The following is a 20,969-nucleotide window of genomic DNA, read 5'->3' as shown; positions in this document are numbered from 1 at the left end:
TTCCTGAGCTTTACATTCACGGCTATATTTACTTGACTCGGAGTCTGTGAGTATGTTGCAGTATCTCCCGACATTCATCCACCTGTCCCGACTTGTAATACCAAATAATTGCTGTGTCACTGTATCTACTGGCATCAGACATTGCTATTAATACTCACATGCTGCAAATGTTAGAGGTGAAATAGCTCTCCGTCATTCTTTGTGATCTTCGCGACAATCTTGGGATTTATTAACCACTCGGCTATTTTTGGCCCGAGGAGACCTCCTCCGTCTTTAGCCGGAGTGACCTCCATGTCACTTTGTTGTTTTGGAGGACTGAGTTTACACTTTGTATCATATCTCACCTCCAATATCACAGGACTAGCACATTAGAAGTATAATGCCTTTAAGTCACAGTTATATTTTAGTAAAATAGATCAGATTATTTGGCATTTTTGTGAGGATGTAATAATATCTGCAAATATTTAATCAGGGAAAATTGGGGAAAATAAGTCTGATGGAATTACAGCGTTGACTATTTTTTGAAGATATACAGTATATGTTTTTTATATTCAGTGTTGATAAAGACTAAGAAAGACTTCCGCACATGTCTGTTATGGAGGGATCAGAGACGGATGCATCGCGTTTGGTTTGCTGCGCTTTCAATGATGTAATATCCTGTTTGGCCCTTCGGCGTCTCAGTCAACGCAAACAGAACAAAATAATGGAGGCAGAAAGATAGAAAGATTTATATTAGGCAACATACTTTTCATCGCAACGTTTGATATCTCTTTAGATCGTGGCACTCACAAGGTTAGAGTTATCACATGTAAGACTTAAATCTTTCTCAATTAAACCTAAAATAATATTTAATATGCATTTTACTACCACATCGATTGACTCATTTGATTTAAGTATTATATCACAATAATGAATTCATATAACCTGGGATAATATAACTGTCAGAAAATTGATGTATTTATTAATCAATGAAGTTTTTCTAAATTGACACATTATGGGATGATGAGGTCGTTAAGAGTAGTGACTGTGTTTGCTTTATGGAAACTCTGATAATACAAAGTAATGTCTCACCATTCCCACTTTCAGTGTCGACAAAAACATGTTTCTAACCGATATTACTGCTATAGCATAAAAGAAATGTTTTTATTTAAAACAAATTTAGGGAACGGAATTGTATACATTTTTTTAGGGCCTGCAGACAATATTATGTAATATTTTATTTAAATGTGATGCTATATTGAAGTATATAAAGCATTGTTGCCCCACAATGCAACTGCTACAGTTACATAAGATTGTTTTTTAAACAAGTACATCTGGACTACATCTGGAAATACTTAGACAAGGACAACAACTGCTTATTATACAGTATGCTGTAATTTCCATTTAAATTAATGATAGCCATTAAACAGTGAACATCCCACAAGTGGGGACAAGGGTACTTATAGGCAAACTTTAATTGCCATCAGTGTAATTGCAGCACGTGATGCTGTTGGCTCGACACCGCCCACTCTCTGCCAAGGCGCGAGTCATAAACGCAGACATCACAAGCAGCTCCTGAGGGAGCGCATCATTCACACAACGAGAAGCTCAACCGCTTCATGAAAAGTTAAAGTGAACTCCTCATCTGTGAACACCTCATCTGACCTGTTCCTGCCTTGCCCATAATTAAATTCTGTGAATATTAATACCGTCACTCGCATGAATAAAACATCAAACTTGGTCTCCTTTCATTTCAGAGTTGCTTTAATTTCTGTGTTCAGTTTAAAGCAGCTTACAAAAGGTCGGATGAGGTCGGAGAAGAGGTGAGAAAAAGCAACAGTTTTGGAAAATGTTCATTTGCAGACACATTTATTTCAAGAGACCATTCTTCACACGGCTGGTGTCGGTTCACGCGTCTCGGCTGGTGAATCTCTCATGCGGGTTTATGAGTGTTGAGGAAAGTAAAGAAAACATCAAGACGTTTCATTTTGATGGACATCAGTCAGGACAGAGTGCGACACACACACAGTGTCGTGGGCCCACGCGACATCGTGTAGCACGCGACAAGCAGAAATGCACTGAATGCACTTGGTACCGCTTCATTAATAATAATAAGTATTGTATCCATGTTTTATAGATTAGTTGCAAGCCAATATTATAAATTACTGAATTAATAACATTTTGGGTTGCCACAATCTTAATGGTATTCAGCCTCTCTCTTTTAATAATGCCATTGCATCATCACTTCTGCGGGAATACATTTTAATAAGTCTACATAATTTATTAACAAGTAATAAAGTAATTAGTTATATAACTCAGACTTTACTTATAACCTTATAATGGTGCCTTAATACAAAGTGTTCAGCCTACAAAACTCGCATTGGAAAACATCACTTTACATGAAGCTAATACTCTATTTTCTTTATTGATATACAATTTCAATACAGGCATATAGAGCAAATCATATTTTCTCAATCCTGTGTCAGATTGCTCAAATAAGCTATAAAATATAAACAATACCGTATCTGTAGGTGTTTATTTTAGAAAAGGCCTATTGGATCAGGACACACATCGACTGGCATCCTCCGACATTTCCCTCAATCAAACTGGATGTAATTAATGTAAAAGCTCAGCGAGGACACGCCTATGATTACGATGCTTATCCTCTTGACCGATCAGAAAGAAAAGCCATTGACGACTGCGAGTTTGGCAACGAGTCTGTTAAAACACACTATAATATATAAGAGTATAATAAAGAGAATGACGTGTTATTAGAGCAGGCCAGAGAGCCGTACGCATGGCACACTGTCGAACAGAAAAGGTCAAAGCTAAAACCGTTTGTGCTGAATCATTTGCAATGTCTCGCCAGCTGACCGTTGTGTTTTTATTGATGACCACACACTGGATATGGATTCAGCTGATTTATCTCAATCTGAGCAGTACCACACTTCTGCTGACACCAGCAGTGTTTAACATGAGATGCTTGCTTCGTCAACAGAGGGGAAAAGTCCTCCATTCAGCAAATTAGAGAATTAACTCCAGCAAGTGTTGACAGAGATTAAAGAGCTCAAACTGAAATCGTCTCGGAGGGATGTCGGCGAAATAGAGCGAGTCGAAACTGATTCCGGATGATATCACAACCCCTGCGATCAAATGACACTCCCTGGAGGTCGGATAAGAAAACGGCAAAGTTACTCACGCGATCAGTTCTGACAAAGTTGAGCGATGACTTGGACCATGAGCTCAAAGTGAATGCCAGCGCTGTGGAAACTGGGAATGCTCACCTGAGTGGGACATTCAGGGGCGATGCTGGGAAGCCAGCTGTGGCTCAACTCACACACACTGGGACAGAAGAAGGGGCTGATGTCAAGTGTGCTTGAGATACCGTCAGAGCAAGCCATGACCTCCGCCAGGTCGGTTTTTATTGTCTCATTGCCTTCGCATTGAAAATGCGGAAGGTAATGTTTTGATCGCCGTGTATTTATTTATTTATTTGTATGCGTGTTATTCGCATAAGTACAAAAGTATTAAACCGGATCGCATGAAATTTGGTGGGATGATTGGTTATTATCCGGGGACCATTTGATTCGATTTTGGGATCGATCGGGTCAAAGGTCATGGTCAAGGTCATGAAAAGGTCAACATCTTCTTTTTACCAATTGGCATGCAAATAATGCCAAAATGTTCATAATTCAATGCCCAATCTTGTGATATGCGAAGGTATGCGCTCTACCGAGTGCCCATTCTAGTTTCAGATTGTTTACGTCTCCAAACGGTGGAAAAGAAAACGGTGTGGTGAAGCTCCCAAAGCCCCCCCCCCCCCCCCCCACGACATCTGTGATAATGCCCAATGTCCGTTAAGACGTTAAACTCATCCTCGGTAATCCAAGTGTGGAAACTGATGTCTCATGCACATGTTTTTCTGGTGTCGCAAGTAAATGGGGAGAGGGTGTGTGTGTGTGTGTGTGTGTAGATTTGGAAGACGAAATGGAGTTTGATTTAAATAAAAACTCTCAGTACAAAGCTGCTTTGAAGTATCAGGATAAGTAATGACACCGAGCTGCGTAATCCCGGTGAGTCGGTTAAAGAGGAGGAACCGAGGCAGGTGGGCAATGAACGGTTGGGACGGATTCTCATCGCTCATGTTCTTCATCGCGCGTGATGCTGGTACCAGTGAAGTCATCACGTGTTGACGTTCGGCATCGTGATAGGACCAGTGGACGGGGGCTGCGTGACAGAAGTGAAGCGGCGAGTTGCAACTCGCACACACTTCTTTTCACAAGAGAGAAACCTGTGATAACATTTGAAATGAATATTAACAGTAAATGTGACGATGCAAGACGAAGGCAACGTGTAGAGAAAGTGCATCGTCCGTTGCTTTGACTTTTTAGCAGCGGGTTGTTCTTAAAAAGGGCAAAAGCAAATCATAGAAAAAGGAATACATCCAATTAACTTTAGCATTTGTGGATTAAGAGAAGTCTGATTTGGTATTTCAGATTCAGGTAATTATATGGCAGGCATAACAAAAAATGTAAATTGGCCACAGAAAGAGGAGTTAACCGAGACCAAGAGTCACAGTCATGCTCGCGGCTAAATGCTAACGTCAGTATGCTAACAACGATAAACATGCCGTGATGTTAAAAGCATTCGAACATTTGCTATTTGTTCACAAACAAAACAAAGTTCAGCCGAGGCTGACAGGAATGGCGGTAGTTTTGCGTTTTGTCATAAAACAATAAGAATAGGGGACATTTTGAGCTGATATTGGAGCTGTATGTAAATATATTAATTCTGAAGGGAGCGTGAATGCCTCGAACAATCCATCAAACAATTGTTAGAATAATTCAGAGTGAACCGACCGACATTGACGTCACGTGGTCTGGAACACACGTGGTCTGAATCCTATTTCATTGGCGTGCAGAGAAAGAACAAAATGAATCCAGACATTTGTCTCTCGGACCACACTTATTACTTATTAGCCTTCCTGATTAGTTGTCTTCTTGTCATCTTTCAAACTTCTCATCGTGGCCACTGTCTCCGTGAAGGCGCCGTTACCACCGCGGCCGGAGGAGGCCTTTGACCATGCCGGCATAGGGGGGCGCGGCCCTCGTCTGTTAGCGGATTATTGGATTTGGATTATGTGGGCAGACAAAATTACCCACGAGGAAAAACTGTAGCTCGCTCTTTCAGAGGAGCTGGTGGTCACCAGCACGGCTGAGTGACCCGAATCAGTGGCATTCATCGCTGCTCAGAGGAATGCCTCCAGGCCCAGAAGACGAAGGGAGCAGACAGATGACTTTCAGCAAAGCAGGATGTACTTAAGCTGCTAATCATCACTCACTTGGTGGAAGTGTGTGTGTGTGTGTGTAGGGGGGGCATAGAGAATGAAGGTGTGGTTGGGGGAGGGGTGGGAGGTGGTTTTGACGAAGCTATTTTTATCTGGATTCCACGAAGACAGCTGCCATCCTCCAGAGTTGCTGAGACTTTCCATCACAGAGGACAGCCACAAGAAAGAAGAACGCTCGCTGCCCAGTATTTCTGTTTCATTTGTGATCATATAATAATAATAATAAAAACGACTCGGTCGTTAATGGCGTTCATAGAGGCCAGTTGTGGATTGGGTGCTGAAAATCTGCAGGCAGTTTTTTATATTTTAAAGCCCATCGGGGAATGTGGATTCGAACACATCAGCGTGGGGGTGAGTTCAGGTCACGTTTAATGACCGTGACTTTCCCCCTGTGTCACTTAAGAGCAACCAGGACCCGTACCACCCGTCCGGTGAGGGACCCAAGCTGAGGATGGACAGAGTGACCGTAACGTGCAAGTCGGGGATGTAATTCTCTCGATGTTGTGACCAAATGTCACCATGGAGTCTCCGACAGGGCGCCATGGATCCCAATCAGCATTCTCCCTCAGCCCAATTTAGCTCTGTATGCGAGTCAATGGATTCCTCAGTGAAGATGGAGGAAGGAGCTGCATAGCAAAAGGATTCAACATTAATTCGTGAACCGTGGTCACATGGCCTCGGGGCTTGTTGCCATGCTATTCTTCATGTCACCTCGAGTTCGACAGAATCCTGTTTAGTTGGAGCATCCTTCAGATGGATTTCCCACGTGTGTGTATATATATACATATATATGTGTACATATATATACACATATATATACACAGGCACGTGCACAGGTAGAGCCCTAGTGGTGCTCAAGCACCAGCCCTTTTGCCCTGGATGAGAAAAGTGCCCTTTTTGCTGGAGCCCACTTTTTTTCTTCATTAAGTATTTAAGAATAAAAAATAGTCTCTGTCAACAAGTCCTCCCAAATGTGTTTGGATATCTGTCGGGGCATTTATTGGAGTTCTTGTGAGAATTTCGCCCCGACATGCTCCGCGGCGCGCACCAGCCCCAGCCGCGCCCCCGCCGCGCCCCTCCCTCCTCCTCCTCCTCCTCCACTTCCTCCTCCGCGCAGTGCTCCTCGCGCCACCAAACGGGTGCACCTCCTTCTCCTCTGACCCGCAGCATCAGACACAGGTCATGAGTCATGACGGTGTTTGTCCCCTGACGTTGTTTGGTGATAAATTAACCACAACTGAAAATATTACGTCACAACTGGTCCGACGTTTCCTATAAAAAAATAAACAAACACAAATTCCAGAAATCCGTGATTTCAAAGCCTAGTCCAGCTGTTTACTGACGTCATGTTTGAGAGAGAGAGATAGAAATAGAGCTAGATAGTTTTATAAATGCCATTTAGACAATTTCGATAGTATGTTGAATTTATTAATTCATTTTATAAATGTCACAATAATTCACAGCTAGAACAGAGCAGCTAAACTATGCTAACAATAGCTCTCGGTGTCGTGCTATCCATGTGCCACATTGTTTTATGTGGTATGTTTCTCTTTGTTTTGTCTGTTCCAGTTTTACAAAGATCTTGTATGAGTAATTGCAGAGGGTGAAAAGAGTAAACGCAAGAAGAAACAACACTTGTAATAGCTTCTTACTAACCAAGTGATGTCATGCCGGGAAATATCAGATTGAGGCCTTATAACGTTTTTACAGAAGTTTGATATTTCCCGGCATGACCGAACGGTCGAGGTTAGTACGTTGTTTATTATATGGCATTTTTGGCTCCTATTATTTTGTAAATGAAAATAAATTGTAATTGTAAATAGAAAACATGTCATTTTGTTCAACTCTCATGTCTTCTCACGACACAATGTGTTTCAAGTGCTGCTAGCAACCAACTCCTTAACTTGGAAAAATCATTTTGGCGATGGGTGCCCTTTTTTTGGTTTGAGCAACTGCCCCCCAAAATGTCTGTGCACGTGCCTGTATATACATACATATATATATAGAAATATATATATGCTGTTTGATCTGTGATGCTGTGAAATGATGTCACACTGTGTCAAGATGTTTTGGTAAATGTTTTAAACATTAAATTCAAACAGTATAAAACCAAAGCAGCATTATCATGCAACATCATGTATTGGAGCATTTCGCTGCTTCCAAGAACACCGAGACACGACATTAGACACAAATGTTTTTTTTCTTCCCCCGTTTCATAATCACAGGAGCATAAACATAAATGAGCGATTAACATGACTGCATTAAGAAATACAATTTTGAATAGACAAACATTTTGACAAAATTCCATTTATTTCCACACTTTCATTAAAAAAAACATCAAGAGGGCTATTACTGCAAAAGTCACATGAAAAAGAATTTTAAATTTGTTTCACCATTGCCCACAATTCTTTGTATGACATTAGCATGTTGGGCTTTTAGTCCATTCTACATGGGTGTAGGTCACATTTGTTTACATTAATTGACAAATGTATTGACAGATACAACTGGACTGAGTATGAATTTGTATAGCCATGCAAAGGACACAATTTCCCATCATTCAATTAACGACTAAACATTTTTGCAAAAACAAAATCTTACAAATGCTAGACACAAAATGAACTAGAAGCAAACATATCTCTGCAATATGAATGTTATGACAACAAATAATGACAAATCTGTGAACTGAGACATGTTCTCAAGGTCATGGACCCGTTTACAAAAAGATGATTTTGAGTTTTAAGATTTTTAAAAACCTCCATGTTCAATATTTGACTATCCCATGTCCTAAGAAAATACTAAGATCAGGCAGAAACTTCTCAAATGAATATATATATATATATATATATATATATATATATAAATTGCAAACAAAGCTGGCTGAAAACTTTTTCTAAAATATACAAAAACTCTTGAGGAAAAGAAAATGCATTTATCTCTTCTAATTCACTTTTCTTCATTCAGCCCAAATGCAACACGCCCTTCGCCCTCTTCCCTTCACACAGCGTGTGGCACGAAGAGCTGGATTGCACAAAGCGCTGTAGCAGTGACGCGGAAGATGAATAAAACTAACTTCTCCAACTGGCAAATGTTTGTGTACTTGATCTGGAAGAAGAATGCAGAGAGGGAGAGATTATTGAGAAGAGTTTAAATCCAGTTGTAGTATTATTCTTAGTTTCATCACAAGCTCTTTACAATTTCCTATTTGAAGTTATCGTGCTGTTATTAAGCCATTGCATATCGGATTTAAATATGTCGGTCAGCATAAGATGGATACGGCTTCAATAAAGTGATGGAACAACAAGACCGATGGAAAGTGATGCTGAGCAGCTTTGTCCAATTTAATAGGTCAAACAGCAGAACTTTGTTTTCCCTCTTTAACCCCGAGAATAACAAACCAGCAGTAGAGCTGGACAGCTTTGTATTCAAAATAAAAAACACAAAATGTCCTATGCACAATTAAATATCACTGGATTTGAAATGCCAATATGATTTTTCTCAACGCGTGAGAGTTTCACATCGCTCAACACGCTGGATTTAGAATGATTTCTATTAATTAGTCATTTCATTTTGATGAGTTTCGTTCTGGGGCATGATGATGTGGTTTCAGTCAAAAATGACAGAGGCTTGTTTTGCATATTAACACAAACCTAATAATGCAATGAATGAGGACAGTTTATCAAAGAAGCGTTGATATGAATGTTCTATGCAGGGAAGTCACAGAAGAACAACTAAGAACGACGGAGACGAGGATTATTAACAGCGTGTTAATAATCCTCGTCTCGCCACACTTCAGAGCGCATTGCACTGGAACGCACGCCGGGGAACCCGCCATGTGACACGCGGCAGCAAATGGAGGGAGAAGCAACATAAATGAATTAGAGGTAGGTAGAGGGATGAAGGGACGAAAGACAGGAAAAGCAGTAAATAAAATGATAAATCACAATGTGGCAATTAGTAGGGAAGAGCTCGGAGAGCTTTCAACCATCAACCACTCATTTATGGAGCGTCGACTTTCCCCGTGGGCTCACAATAATGTATATTTAATATGCGCGCCATTGTACTGTAAATATGATTGCATTATAATGTCTCATAGATAATGCAAGTTACAGTACAATAGCAACAAAGATCAGTTTGAATCTAAATGAATAAAGAGAAGCGAAAAGGCAAATAAAAGGAGAGATGAGGTGGTTTTGAATCTGAAGGGTTCTGTGGGGAGTTGTGTTGTGGGTTGAAAGATGAGAGCTTCTCCACAGGCACAGCACACTGATGCCAGGCAGGAACAGGGGATTGTGGGTCTGTGCATTCATTGGTTCACACACACACAAAGACAAACATTTAAATGAAATGTGTTGGCCACACTTACGGGTTTGGAGATCCAAAGGTGTTTCCAGAGAATCCTACCAAAGGAAAGAAAAAAGTGATTCATTGGGGGAATTCTAGCAATAAAACGCTCCGACTGAAAAAAGATGAAAACCAACAATTGTAAATGCAATTCTCATTTCACAGCACGAGTCATCTTAACATGCATCATAACATATGCGTAACAGAGCCGGACTCGGGCAGAGCGCAGCCACCCAGGGCTCAAGGACAGAGACAGTCGGTTTGGAAAGAGACAGAGACATTAAAGGAGACGCACATGTCACAAATGTGTGAGAAATTAAAGGGAAAGTGTGAAATAAAACCATAAAAAGGTAAGTTGGAAGAAGATGGCAAGAGAAGTTTAATCTGCTGGAGAACTCAGAGACATGCATGTTGATAGGATAGGAAACATTGGTATTTGTATCGTATAATAATGTCCTGTTTATAATAATAATGTTATTATTATTATTTGAATGACTATTGTAAAAGTCAATAATTTACATTTGCATTTCATGGCATCCCAAAATCACCTCCAGATAAATCCCTACATACAGGCTGGACATTTACAACCGTTTCTATAAATGTATAGGATGAAAAGTACTGGAGAAGAAGTGACGGCGACGACACTGGAGCTGCTTCCAAGTGCCGCTGAGCAAGAGGACACTTGAAGACGCCGAGGGAGGAAGAGGAGGAGAAGTCTCACCTCCCGCCTGTGGCTGCTGTGCAAAGCCAGAGAAGCTGCTGGGCTGAGTCACAAACCCAGAGCCCTGCTGGGCCAGACCCCCGAAGGACGGAGCGCTCTGACTGGCGAGAGCGCCGAAGGACGGGCCGCTGGGCGGCGACGCAAACCTGGACACGGACACAGAGGGCGGGAGGCGGTTAACGGGAACAAAGAGGAACAACTATTGAGACGACGGGTCAATTGGAAATATCTGGTACTGAGCGCGGGGGAGGAGAGGTGGGGAGGGGCGGGGGGGGGGGCATATGACCCCAAACGAGTGGAAATGCCAAGTCATGGAGACTGAAGGACATTCTACCAGAAATTTATTTGCACAAAGAGAAAATAAGGGAGATAAAAAAGAGACACTACTACTACTAGATGTACATATTCCTTGTTTAGCTGCTACGAACTAAACTTGCCACAAGGCAGAAGGTGTCATATGGGGCGCCTGTGTGTGTGTGTGTGTGTGTGAGAGGATTGCGATACGGGGGGTTTAAGAGGTAATCCCACCGAGGGAGAGAATGGGGAGAATAAACCAAACGGAGGGAGAGGGGGCGAGCCGGCCAGTTTAATCTGCAGGCAGCAGGACCGTGGAGTGAGATTATCGGAGGGAAATAATCTAGTCCGGCACAGCGCTCCAAAAATGTCGGGCTCATAGCCGTGTTCACTGGAACAAACCACACGGACATGATCGACACAGTGTTGATAAAGGAGATGACTGGGAAAACTAGGGAATTCAAATTTAATTTGGACTGAATCGGACCTGCGGGGGCTGGAAGGGATTTCCCGTTTAGACATTTCTGTCAAATTCAAAACTCAGGAAGTGGACACGGTTTCAATGGGGCTTCTAAAATGTTCTCCATTGGGTTGATTTTATCGCGTCATCACACTAATGTTAATAGAGGGTTTAACAAAGTGTTGAATGGCGCTCTCGGGTTGCTTCATGAGTGATGTGTTGGTGATGGCGCTCTGAGCGAGACACAAAGCAGATGTTCAGAGTCCCCAGAGAGCGGCTCGGCCCTCTGAAGGGTGGCGAAGGCCGACGAGCGCCGTCATCCTCAAAGTGAACCGTTGGTTAAATGTTCCACTAAAATGATGTGCCACATCAAACATTTGATGATTTTGAATTAAACCAAAAGGAAAAGAACCGTTATACACTTGTATAATCGGGCTGTAATTTGAGCACTCGTACGGACACGGGGAAATATAATAGTGACCCAATATGAATTTACAATCAAGTCAATAAGCACAACAGGCATTTCAAGTTAGTTTTCTAGTTTTTTTATATTTTAATCAGTATTCCCTTGTGAACCCGTCATTGAACTAATTCATAAAGAGCTAGAACACAAACGAGGAAATTGGATAATTTTAATTGGATAATTACAAATGTTTTTATATATATATACATATAAAAACATTTGTAATTATCCAATAAAAATTATATATATATATATTATAATTATTAAATTATTTTATTTATTTATCACGGATCATATTAAGTTTCTTACCCAAATCCTCCCATACTGGAAGCCGTTGTTCCCTCTCCAAACACTTTACCAGCTGAGGGAACCATGTTGTTGGGGAAGGAAGGGCTCGAGCCAAATGTCGCTCCAGCACCGAATGCCTGGGAACTTCCAAAGGAAGGAGCGTTCCCAAACACCGGAGCGCTGCCAAAGGCACCTGCAGGGAGGCAAACAGAAAAGCTTTTGGAACCGAAACCAGACTAAATACTAAATACAGGGAGTCACATGGTCCTCAGCACAAAGGTCAGTGACGATGCCTTTTCTGTGGCCTTGGAAAATAAACCGTATGCATGCATATTCAAACAAGTAAATGCATATAATAAATAAAAAAAAATCATATCTATAATACAAGTAAATATTCTTCCCCATTGTATTTCACAAGAAGATGTCTAAACGTGATGACTAGTCACAACAGTGTGTCTTCTTATGTACAGTACATGCTCTGCAACAACAGCCTGTGACAGCTCAAAGACCGGATGAATACTTCACACCGACTCAAAGCCACGGAGGTGGGAGTGGCGGGCGGGCGGGCGGGGGGGGGAAGGGTGGACTGAAATTACAGCCTGGCTACCAGCATGCCCCAGTAAATAATTGATTGGGCTAATGTAACAAGATTAAATTCCCCGTACGTAGGCCAGTGACGGGGCATTAGAGTGCCGAGTGGTCCTGGTGTCCCAGTAGAGCTACGAAATTGCTGCGATGGCTTCCACACTGACCACGATTTATTCATATATTTTTTACCAGGAATTAAAAATATATATATGTTAAAAAGACAAAAGCCCATTTTAAATCTTCAAAACCGAGGAATCTATTTAGGAGGGAATCAATTAATTCCCATTAAACGTCACGACTAATTTAAGTAGCGTTTTAATTTGATTGACTAACTCGTCTTCATGCCTGGGCGAATAAGAGCATCGTGGTTTAAACCACGTGAACAATCTAAATAGGCTAAATGTCCTTTTTCAACCATAATTCAAATGACCAACTTACCAGATAATGAGGAATGAAAACGCATTAAAATCAACACTTTTTTAAAACCCATAACATTGACTATTGAATGGTGATGGCTATTCAAGTTAGAAATTACTTAAATAATAACGCATCTTAAAAAACTAATTTAAAGCTTTTGGGTATCAAATAAACATTTACACTTTGATTTGTGGTGTTGAAAGTTAACACGGCATCAGCGGGCAGCGACATCACGACTAGCTCTCTTCCTGCTCTGCTGGGGTGAGGAGATGAGAGCACCTGCTGGAGCTCAGGTGATAAAGGAGAACGCAATGTCAGCTGGTATGCAAAATGTCAATATGTATAGATGCCACGGATTGCGATTATAGCCTTCCCAGCATCACTGAACCAGAGTCCCTGAGGCAGACCCCAAATAAATGTCAAGCAGAGAATATCAAACATCTCGAGTACAAGCCATCTCAGGTTAATGAAAGTGTGTAAGCGGGGAATTATAATATTATGCAATTACTCCAGTATTTACAATTTGCTTGGCCTTTAGCGCAGTTTTAATTAGTTATTCATTTCTACCCTCAGGGCGTATGCACAGCACATGGAAACCAGTCTGAAAATGTCAGCACTATGAAGGATCCGGTAAAATGTGAACTGCCAAGTTCAGGCAAGCATCAATTTCATGGAGTGGACGGGAGCAGGGCGAGCCAATCAGGACGGAGGGACCAGAGCACTATTAGAATAAAAAGAGGTCTGGGAAAGCTGTACCTGCTTTAGTCGGACTAGCGAAGGAGCCAAATCCCTGGGCGGCGACGCTCCCTGCACCGGTGGTGAAGGTCCCGCTGGCTTTCTGCTCAGCGAAGGAGGGCTGCCCGAAGCCAAACTTGGCGCTGGTACTTCCAAACAGACTGTTGGTACCTAGAGGAGATTAAAGATGTGTTCATATGTGCTATGCAAACAGGCACTTTACCTCAATGTTAAATTTAAAGTTCGTGGCAGGAGGCGTAGAAACAAAACATACCGCGAGGAAACAAGAAGTCAACGAGTTAAAGTCAACTCCTCAATGCCGAGGAGAAATTGTAATCAAGTGTAAACTCATTTCTCGTATTCATGGACAGACTTTATCACAAGCACTGGAAAGAATTAAGTGAAAAATGAAATTATAATGAAACGGGTTGATTACGCTGCAACGTGTTGATTTGGCCGTCTTTGTGAAATGAGACATTTTTATCGTGCTTTTATGAATAAACCCACCAGGAGGCCACAACATCTCCGGGCAAGCCGAGATTAGCTCCTGGTGCGCTCTCCTCGCGCCAGCTTCACTCAGGCAGCGATTAGATTAGCAGATAAATGCACTTTTCAAGGAGAGCAAACTGGGAAGTTGTTTCCGCTCCGGTTTCCATTTGGCCTCCAGTGTGATAAAGCTGCGACACTCACGACAACAATATGAAAGCCAAACTATTTTCCTACAGATTGCCTTTGCGTACCTGTCTGAGCGGGTTGCCCAAACCCTCCGGTGGGCGCATTGGTGCCGAATGGGTTCTTGTTGGCGGCGTCTTCGCTCGGTTTTCCTCCGAGGCCGGTGAAGAACCCTCCGCCGGCAGCAGAGCCCGCTGGATTGGCTGGATTTAAGCCAAACAGAGTCCCACCAGATGACGGCTGCTGCTGGAAAAGAAATGTTAGTTAAACAATGTGTCCCGAAGAATAGAGTTGGTTTCTCTATCATTCAACAAAAAAAAATCAGTGGGTAACACCTGTCCAAATACACTCCCAGTGCTGGCTTGTTGGCCGAACGCAGGTGGCGGAGGAGCAGCGGCAGAGCCAAACGCTGTAATAAGGAAAAGAAGAGTCAAGGCTGAGACATCCGCAGCGCTACGTCATGTCGGGAAGAATCACTGTAGTAGCCACTATAATATATATATAAATATACACATATATATTATATATATACATATATAAATATACACACATATAAATATATATATATAAACACATACACATATATATATATATATATATTGTTTTTCTTCCACAATATCATGAAACAGAATAAGTTAACTTTGAAAACTGAGCTGCCTTAAAATGGGCAAAGACAGGAAGGGCTGCGTCTTACTGCTGATCCATTAACATCAGCTGTCCACACACACATTCCCATATTATGCGAGTATTTAGAGAATCTTTGGGAATGTGACAACTCCCCTCATGCCACCCTCTGTACTCAGATCACCACACCGCCCTAAACCCCACAGCCAGTCCCCCAACCCACTCAGGCAGGCAGTGCACCACAGTCACAATCGGATGTCTTCTCAGCTGCAAGATGAGGGCTTTTCATCCAGAAGAGGCGTCACATCGGACTGCAAATCACCTCACAATGTGCATGCTGGTCAGTTTAATGAGAGCTTCACTGTCCATTACAGGCATAATACAATTTAGAGGTTGTCAGACACAACTCACCTATCTGTAGCCGCGTAGTTCTGATTAGTAAATATAACACCACTTTTGAGTGACAACTCGAGCAGTTCACAGTCTCCACTGTTTACGGCTGACTGCTTTGAAATTGAGAACTTTGCAGACTCAATGCCTTTGAAAGCCTTAATTATAAATAGCCACATGATTCTAATAGCATTTTGGTCTTGTAATGTGCTGTGGTGAAATAATGTAATGACTTGAGACGGTCAGGTGCAGTGTAGCATTAGTGGCGTTGAAACTACAATTTGCATATGCCATATTAGAACATGAAGGCTAAAAAGAATATAACTCTCATCCAAATAACAATTGTGAGGACAGAAACGCAATCTAGGTAAATAAAGAAAAGGCAAAGGGCCGATATTAAATGTAGCGGTACGTGTTCAAATACTGTTCTCGACTCTCAGCCTGTTCCTGTTGGTTGGTTTGTTGGTGCTTGTACTTAGACACGTATCATTTGTGAGGGAAGACGCTTCCGAGTATTTATGTAGTTATTACAAATCCACCAGTGGTATATATTCTTTCTAGCGAATCATGCCACGTCCATTCCGGGATTCAATTCCCCCAGTTAAACTTATTTATATCAATAGTATAAGCTCATTAATCATTTGAACCAGAACCTCAAGGATTCGTTTCAGCCAATTATGAAATATTAGCTGTGCCAGAAATATTAGCTTCAACAATTTGTTCAATGTATCGGATACATATAGAACATTTAAGTGCATATAAATATTAAATCAGACTTTGTATTGGCAGATATTCAATGTTAGAGACCCTGATCAGGATTAGCCCCGAATAAACCGAATCAGGAGTCTTGCCGTCTCAAATCTGTAAAGCTAGACAAAATAAATAACAGTTGGCTACAAATTATTAATATATTTTAAGAATTAGCAGTAAGAAATCCCAGACTCACACTCACCAGACGGCTGTCCGAAGCTGAATCCTGTAGATGAGGACGTGGTGGTGTTACTCCCAAACACAGACCCTTGCCCGAATCCTGAGCTCTGGCCGAACGCCGGTGCTGTGGTTTGACCAAACAGTCCAGAGCCAGTGCTGCTGGCTGTGTTGGCGCCGCTCGTGCCAAAGGAGAAGGAACTGGCATCGGTAGCAGTAGCAGCACCAAAAGCACCGCCTACGGTATTCGCACTGTTAGAACCTGCACCGAAGGCCGATTGGCCAAAGGAAAAGCCACTGGCTGCTTCGGTGTTGCTGGCAGGCTGACCAAAGCCACCAACTTGGCCAAACACAGATTTGCCAAAAGCAGTTCCAGCCGATGTACCAAAGGCAGATGAGCCAAAACCGGTGGCTGCTGGGTCTGAGGCGGGGGCTGGAGAAGCAACACGTTGTCCAAACCCACTGCCTCCAGCTGGGGCTGCTGTACTGGAAACCTCATTAGAGGGAGTGGTGGCTGTAGCGGCAGCTGTGCTGATGACTGGTATAACACCAAGGGAACAGCTGTCTGTTGTTGCAGGAGCAGGTTGAGTAAAAATGGAACCTGGTTTGTCAAAACTGGGCACCTGGAACGCTATTGGAGCTACCTGGGAGACAGGTGCTACAGCAGGGGTGGCCACAGCGGGAGTGGGCACAGGAGCAATGGTGGGGGTGGTGGTGGTGGTGGTGGTGGTGGTGGTGGCGGTGGTGGTGGTGGTGGTGCTGTCTGGGTTGCCTTCTATTGTGGGAGCTGCACTGGCTGGTGCTGGAGTGGTTGCTTCAGTTGGTGCAGTGACGGAGGGGGCAACGTTTGCGGTCGGGGCTGTCGTGGCCATAGGAGGTCCAGGTGCTGGTGCTGGAACCGCGACTGCTGCTGGCTCAGATACCACAACGGGACTGGCGCTCTCTACGACTGGTAGAGCAGCAGGTTTGTATTCAGGCGGTGGTGGGAGCTCTGAGGGTTGTGGGGAAACCTTTGGTTCCTCGGAGGGGTCTGTAGAAGCTGCAAGGAGACTACCGAAGGACGTGGGTGAAGCGGAGGCGATGGAACTAGACGGCGGAACAGAGAAGGCCTGCTTGGGGCTCGGTTCAGGAGGCTTGAACAAACTGCCCGACGATGCCCCCTTGGACAGGTCTGGTGACGGAGAATCTTCTGCAGACTTTTGGAGACCTGAAGCAAAGCTAAACGCTGTTGCTCCCTTGCCTCCATTAAGTGCAGTTTCCCCAAAACTAAATGAGCCAGAAGCAGGCTTGGCGTCTGAATCTTTAACCTCCTCTCCGTGGCCCACGCGTAGTCCAGAGAAACTTCCCAGAGTCTCCCCTCCAATTGTCTTCAGGGACTGTGGCTCTATCCTGGGGGCCGATGTGGTCGAGGCAGCTTTCTCCCCTGATGAGCTTGAAGGCTGGGTGGGAGACCCTGTGCCAGGAGCAGGGGTGGTGGATATTGGGGTGTGGTCGAAAGGCTCTTCTCCCGTCTGGGTAAACATAATCTTGCCATTTCCACCAAAGGAGAATTTATTCCCGTCTTTAGCTGCAAAGATATAAGGAGAAAAGAGTGAATATACATTTGACATTATCCTAAAGGGTGAGTCACAGGTGCTCTTCCCTTAAACAATTTATTTTTATTTTTATAGACGTGCATAAAAGATAGCTTTTCTGCACCAGGCGCGGAGTCGCACCGCTTGTCAATGTCACAATTGGCCGAGGCAACCAATCAAATCAAACGAGAGGCGGGCTTTATTACCTACTAACGTCCTACCGCTGCCGGTAGATATTGTTGCAACGGATATTGATATTAGTGATAGGTAATTACGATGATGTATATAATTGACCGCTCGTCCTCATCTAAGAGCTCGATGTCTGCATTGAAATATTTTCCCCTCCATTATTGACATTTGATCACCTGGTTGCGTAAGCACTCCCTCCCCGCCCCCTCTCGTGTGATCTGCCGCTCAGGCTTTCTGATAGCAAGTCGCCGTATCATCTTACCTTGTGACAGTCCACCTCCCTGAGGAACAGAAGCAAAACTGAAGCTTCCGGGCCTGCAAGAAAAGAATGAAGTCACAATAAACCAAGTGCAGCTTTAGCTTCTGTAATACCACAAATGTCAAAAGGGAAACTCAATATATGGCGTAGAAATGTTTTTGAGATTTGATAAAAATCGCTGCGGTAATCACAACATAAAGGAGCTGGAGCTGTTCACCTCCACACACGCCACCCTCCCCTGTGTGGTTGGATTAGGAGTTAGGGGCAAAGGGAGATATTAATATTTTAGACCTTCAAAACACTCCTTTGGAAAAGTATACGACTCATGATATTCAAATATCCAAAGAGCCGAATGCAACCAACACAAGCTGATGGTCAAGTGCATTTTTCTAATTATAGAAGGTGTTCGTCACATTTGATTGGATTGATACATTGATGATTATGAACATATACAAATATGAGGCAGTCTTCTTTAAGTCTCATAATTGACTCACCCTGATGCGAAGGAGAAACCTTTGCTGGTGCTTTGGTCTGCGGAGAAAGCCGGAGCCGCTGAAGCATCCGGTTTGACCGATTGACCTGAAAGACAGACACTTATAAGAGAGTACACTGTCCGACAATATTGAGAATACATGCTGCACATATATAGCAAAAATTTTATATCATATTCAAAACCATTATTCAGCAGCCCAAAAGTAAAGGAGAGGCCATTAAGGGAACGATTCAGAGATTTCAGGGAAATTGTCCCGTATAGACCGTCTATACCGAGAGGATTCGAGTAAATGTTTTAAATGTTTTGTGAGGTTTGGAGATTCACAATGTATTGTGAAGAGGTCGCAGTCGGAGCTTAACTTAACGACACAAATGAGTAATGCGAGAGAAGAGAACGCATGACACGCCAACAAAGACGCCACAGAAAAGGAGCCACGCCAGAGCCTCAACCCGGCATCTCGTAAGCAGCACGGCAGTAAATACAACATTTTCTTCACAGACTTCAAAGCAGAGTGCTGTTCGGGGTTCAAAGATAGATCGTTATTTTAACCGATTTAAAACAGCATCAGTGTTGGCATTATTTCTCCCCGGATCCAGTGTAAAGAAGTTAAGTCGAAATATAACATATTAGGTGTTACCTTGCAAAATAAAAGTTAGGATTTTGAATGCCTATCGTAAAGAATCGAAAGCAATGTTCTTGGTGGGAGGAAACCATGTATGCACCCATGTCCAACCGAGTGCTTACCAAACACGAAGCCCGATTGTGGGTTGGTTGCGCTTTCGTTGGACATCTTCTGGAAACTTTGGGTAGGATTCTGTACAGAGTGTTAAACAGGCATTGGCTGTTAAGAGTTTAATATATCCATTGTGTATGATTAAAACAATCACTGTGCAGGTTCCTTTGAACACACGGCTATATCGGCTGCAATCGTACGGCGTATGAAGAGCACAAGCAAGTGTTGATGTGCACACATGTGGCTAGATGAGGATGCTTTGGGCCACTCCCATTATATTGAACAGTGACGAAGATTTGTGCAAGGAGCTCCCATGCCACCAAACTGCAATTTGTAACATGACCATGGGAGGGAGCTGGGGCATTTCTCACCCATGTCGTTAGTGGTCTGTCTTCACATGTAAAACTGTCAGCAATCTGTGAATTATCACAAATTGAACCATCTTTAAAATTACAGGGAGAGTACTAAACATGCTTGATCCTCAGTAACTTCAACATCAGCCACTACCGCCAAAATGTTAGAAAATGGTGACATTTTTATACGTGTCAATAATTTGATCAATCCTTTAAAAAAATTCATTTGACTTAATATATATATATATATAACTCACAAGTCAAATGATTTTTTATATATATATCTATATAAATATATATATATATAACTCACAAGTCAAATGATTTTTTATATATATAAATATATATATAACTCACAAGTCAAATGATTTTTTTAAAAGAATTGATCAAATTATTGACACGTATAAAAATGTCACCATTTTCTAACATTTTGGCCATAAGATAGATAGATAGCTGCGTGTGTGCACAACCGTATCACAAGATGAAGGACAACGTGGTGAGTGATGGACAGATGTAGTACTCACTCGTTTGGCCTGGTTGGAAGAAACTGTTGCAAAGACCGGGGCTGCTGGATCCGGTATTGATGAGCTGGGAAAGAGAGCAGAACAAAGAACGGAGAGTGTTCAGGGTTTCGTTTTTTTTTCATTCCGTCAACGAGGACCAATACAACTCAAACCTATAAAATTGAGTGAGCTGAGGGGCGTTTGCCTAAATGAAGTATGCACAACCAAAAACCTGGTCTCTGCTACAAGTATTTCCATTGTGTAGGATTGGACACTAAATAAATAATACGGTTCATGATCTCACTATATAATAATATTGTGGGACAATGTTCATACCGATTCCTTTGCTCACAGTCTGAATTAATAGAAGTTATAATCATCACCAAATCTTTAACAGTGTGGATTTTTAAATTCTTGGAAGGATGTTTTGTTCAAACTAAATATATCTAGCTGGGAATCATTTGAAGAAAAGTCTAAACCATTACACTAGTGCGAGAGAAAAGAGGAGGTTGGAATGAGAGAAAAGCCCACATTCATAATCGTCTTACTCTCACAATGCCTCGCTTTGCTTGTTTGTTATTGTGAGCAGGCTTTATTTGGGAAAAGCCGCAAGGAACGG

General features: G+C 42.5%; 1 protein-coding gene across 7 annotated transcripts in view; it reads right to left on the bottom strand.

Annotated features, from left to right (window-relative positions):
• Positions 1 to 7,385: 7,385 nt before the first annotated feature.
• The window catches only part of nup214 (nucleoporin 214), a 33,287-nt gene continuing 19,703 nt past the window's right edge, over positions 7,386 to 20,969 (bottom strand). The window contains exons 25-37 of one of the 7 annotated variants that reach the window (XM_056433355.1): positions 20,372 to 20,435; positions 19,866 to 19,910; positions 19,506 to 19,575; positions 18,763 to 18,847; positions 18,272 to 18,324; positions 16,266 to 17,813; positions 14,641 to 14,714; positions 14,374 to 14,551; positions 13,655 to 13,804; positions 11,915 to 12,086; positions 10,389 to 10,534; positions 9,690 to 9,723; positions 7,386 to 8,428 (exon numbers count right to left, since the gene is read on the bottom strand). In XM_056433355.1, coding sequence (XP_056289330.1) covers positions 8,392 to 8,428; positions 9,690 to 9,723; positions 10,389 to 10,534; positions 11,915 to 12,086; positions 13,655 to 13,804; positions 14,374 to 14,551; positions 14,641 to 14,714; positions 16,266 to 17,813; positions 18,272 to 18,324; positions 18,763 to 18,847; positions 19,506 to 19,575; positions 19,866 to 19,910; positions 20,372 to 20,435 — 2,656 coding nt within the window. In that variant the 3' untranslated portion in view covers positions 7,386 to 8,391. The remainder of the gene's footprint in view (positions 8,429 to 9,689; positions 9,724 to 10,388; positions 10,535 to 11,914; positions 12,087 to 13,654; positions 13,805 to 14,373; positions 14,552 to 14,640; positions 14,715 to 16,265; positions 17,814 to 18,271; positions 18,325 to 18,762; positions 18,848 to 19,505; positions 19,576 to 19,865; positions 19,911 to 20,371; positions 20,436 to 20,969) is intronic. The other 6 variants (XM_056433356.1, XM_056433357.1, XM_056433358.1 and 3 more) reach the window with 6 other exon arrangements.

Source organism: Pseudoliparis swirei, chromosome 15 (genome assembly GCF_029220125.1).
Source record: "Pseudoliparis swirei isolate HS2019 ecotype Mariana Trench chromosome 15, NWPU_hadal_v1, whole genome shotgun sequence".
NCBI classification, from domain to species: domain Eukaryota; kingdom Metazoa; phylum Chordata; class Actinopteri; order Perciformes; family Liparidae; genus Pseudoliparis; species Pseudoliparis swirei.
This window is presented reverse-complemented; position numbering and strand designations above follow the sequence as displayed.